A 2,715-nucleotide genomic window follows, 5' to 3' on the forward strand; every position below is an offset into this window, starting at 1 on the left:
ATATACATTTTGACAATTGAAATCAGGTGTTGCCATTACTCAAAAATATGTGATATCAAAGCACGTATCAAAGTGATGGCAGTATATTCGAGTTATTGTTAAAAATGTTGTTAAAATCTAGTGCTATTGTCAATGTCATCTGACAAATATTGACGTTCATGACGTCATAATAAAAACTATCAACTATCCATTTAATTATTTTCATCACATCCACAAGACCTTCAATTCAATAGTACTGTTTGTTGTTTTATTGTGTGTGCGACAAAATGTATTTAAAGCTGTGTGTTTTAATATTTGCGCTGCTAGCAGTTAGCAACGTAGAAGCATCATCGGGCTACGACTTCGGCGACTTTTTTGCTACAGTTCTGGGTCTCGGCATCGCGGTCATCGGGATTCTCGCGTGTTTAGGCAACTACGCGAGACAGAAAGCAAGAAACGAATTCATATAACGCAATCATGTGAGTGACTATTAGGTTAATTGGAACCGGTTGTTAGTCTACTTACTCCACTAACAAGCCTCAGTTTTGAGTTTTTGTAAATGGTTCTCTTTCTTTATTGCAGATGCTCACGGCAGGTGCAAACAAGCAATGCGAAGACAAAATAAAATGTATATGGCCTGTAAAGTTTTCATTAATTGTAAGAACTTCCATATGTTAAGTATAATGGGAAAAATTAAGACTACATCAGCTAAAATTAATTGAATCAAATAAAAATGGTGTAATATAAGACAATAGCCAATTCCATTCCATAGTACTTAACTGTTAATTATTATGCAAATTAATTCACTGATAAAGTTACATTTTGTTACCCTCATTACTGCAAGATTGCCACCTTTTCAAGAGTTTTGTAAAAAGGACTTATTTAGATCAAACATGTTTATTAGTTAAATAATATATACATACCTCTAAAACAGGGTTTTCTTTTATTTGTTAATCAATAAGCCAGAATTGAGATGGATTAATCTTTCAAAATAATGTGGGTTCATACCTTGGCTGTGTTTTTGAGAATACAAAAACCTGTGTTCTTGTAAATAATTTAATTCGATTTAAAGAAATTTCATCAGTATGTATTGCCACAAGACAATCATGTTAAAAATAACAAAATTGATTTTAAAATCTTAAAATACATTATTCATTTGGCTTCATTCACTGACTTCCTTCTCTAAAACTTCTATTTCTTTTAAGATTGATGGTTTCTTTGACATTTTCTCTTTTTGATCTTTGTCAGGTGTTTTGAGGATGCCGGATTTTACTTTTTCTTCGAGAGTTTCTATGTCTCTGAGTTTCTTCCGTAAGTTTTTGAGCCGCTTGGCGGGGTCGGTGGTGCTGGGGGTTGAGACAGAGGGGGAGGGACTGGTGAATGTGGGTTCTGTTATTTCACATTTGGCAAGTTTTTCTGCAGCTTCCTCGGCACCTGAAACATGAGATTATGTTATTATAGCTTTAGTTACTGTTTGTGGCTTCTATGCAGATGAAATCATAATAGTGCAATATCCATACTAATATTATAAATGGGAATATGTGTGTCTCTGTTTGTTTGTCTGTCTTTCACGGCAAAATGGAGCAATAAATTGACGTGAGTGTAAGTTTTTGTAAGTAATCAAATTTAACAGTGTAATGCAAACGAGACTTCATATAATTATCCCCATTTTTGAAGTATATTTAAGTTATTAATGGAACCTCCTCTAAAGTGCTTCAAGATTCTAAATATAATAAAGGGCATAATTATGCTAATACACTAATGGATTCAGCCACTTTCTATCTTTATAATTAGTAATTAAATGTTCGACCATTATGAACACTTAAAAAACTAAATGGCCAAACAACTCACCAGATTTCTTTTTCTTCTTCTTTTTCTTTTCAACATTAATAATCATGCCAGGTATGGGCTGTATGGTGCCAGACTTCTTTTTCTGGGCCTCGGCTACAATTTCCGGGGTTAGACCAACAGGGAGTCCGGTGGATTGGCGAGCCTTGAACTGCTTGCCCTTGCTCTCATAGAGCGGGACCTCCTCTTGAGGCACGTAGCCGTCGCGGACGCGTCGGGGCTTCCTCCATGTGCCATCCGGGCGCTGAGTTGCAGGAATAAACTTTGTTCCTGAAATGTATAAAAAATTTGTTTATACTTCTTGTGAAACCTGACATAACTATATTTTTCTGGCAGGCTGTGGGAGGCTAATAGAATATAATTAAAAAATAAAATCCTCTGTTTTGACGAACGAAAATTCGAAAGCCGTCCGTCCTATCACAAATACATAACACAAAACTTTCTCATTAACGAGCAACATAAATAGTGAGGTGAATAACATTAGCTTATTTATGAGTGACTGATGCGCCCCGCGCTTCCGCAGCACGCTAAGCCCTGCAGAGCTTACCATCCGCATCAAGCTCGTACGCTGCAGCAGCCATAGCCATGCTGGCTCATGCAATTCGAGCTTCGTCACGACTCAATGCAATCTATGCTCAACATGCGACCCGTGATCCTCAGATCTTCCAACGAAATTTTATAAAAAATAAACACCAATACGCTCGCTATTTTCGTGGGACTATTTTGTTTGACATTTAAGTCTTTGTGTGCGTGATTGATTTTTTTTTATTATGACGAACGGTTTTGTCATCGAATCACTGAAGGCTGGTATCATTAATATCGTCAATGTAGATCGACGTTTTAAACACGTACTTAAACAACCTTTAAAAAAGTCAATCCTTCTCTATG

At 36.3% G+C, this 2,715-nt stretch overlaps 1 protein-coding gene and 1 long non-coding RNA gene across 2 annotated transcripts; one reads left to right on the plus strand and one right to left on the minus strand.

Annotated features, from left to right (window-relative positions):
* The first annotated feature begins 1 nt into the window (after position 1).
* On the plus strand, positions 2–910 carry LOC125230743. The gene is made up of 2 exons (XR_007177552.1): positions 2–458; positions 562–910. It is a non-coding gene; the product is annotated as an uncharacterized LOC125230743 (long non-coding RNA).
* A 111-nt stretch (positions 911–1,021) lies between these two features.
* Positions 1,022–2,571, minus strand: LOC125230742 (partner of Y14 and mago). The gene is made up of 3 exons (XM_048136002.1): positions 2,375–2,571; positions 1,831–2,097; positions 1,022–1,413 (listed from the first exon to the last, which is right to left on the minus strand). The coding sequence occupies exons 1-3, from the start codon at positions 2,412–2,414 to the stop codon at positions 1,142–1,144; spliced, it is 579 nt and encodes a 192-aa protein (XP_047991959.1). The 5' UTR covers positions 2,415–2,571; the 3' UTR covers positions 1,022–1,141.
* Positions 2,572–2,715: the final 144 nt, after the last annotated feature.

Source organism: Leguminivora glycinivorella, chromosome 10 (genome assembly GCF_023078275.1).
Source record: "Leguminivora glycinivorella isolate SPB_JAAS2020 chromosome 10, LegGlyc_1.1, whole genome shotgun sequence".
NCBI classification, from domain to species: domain Eukaryota; kingdom Metazoa; phylum Arthropoda; class Insecta; order Lepidoptera; family Tortricidae; genus Leguminivora; species Leguminivora glycinivorella.

Coding starts and splice junctions, on each gene's coding strand:
- LOC125230742 (XM_048136002.1), bottom strand. CDS start 2,414: ATGGCTATGGCTGCTGCAGCGTACGAGCTTGATGCGGATG. Junction 2,098..2,374: donor GTACGAGCTTGATGCGGATG/GTAAGCTCTGCA, acceptor TATACATTTCAG/GAACAAAGTTTATTCCTGCA. Junction 1,414..1,830: donor GAAGAAGAAAAAGAAATCTG/GTGAGTTGTTTG, acceptor CTCATGTTTCAG/GTGCCGAGGAAGCTGCAGAA.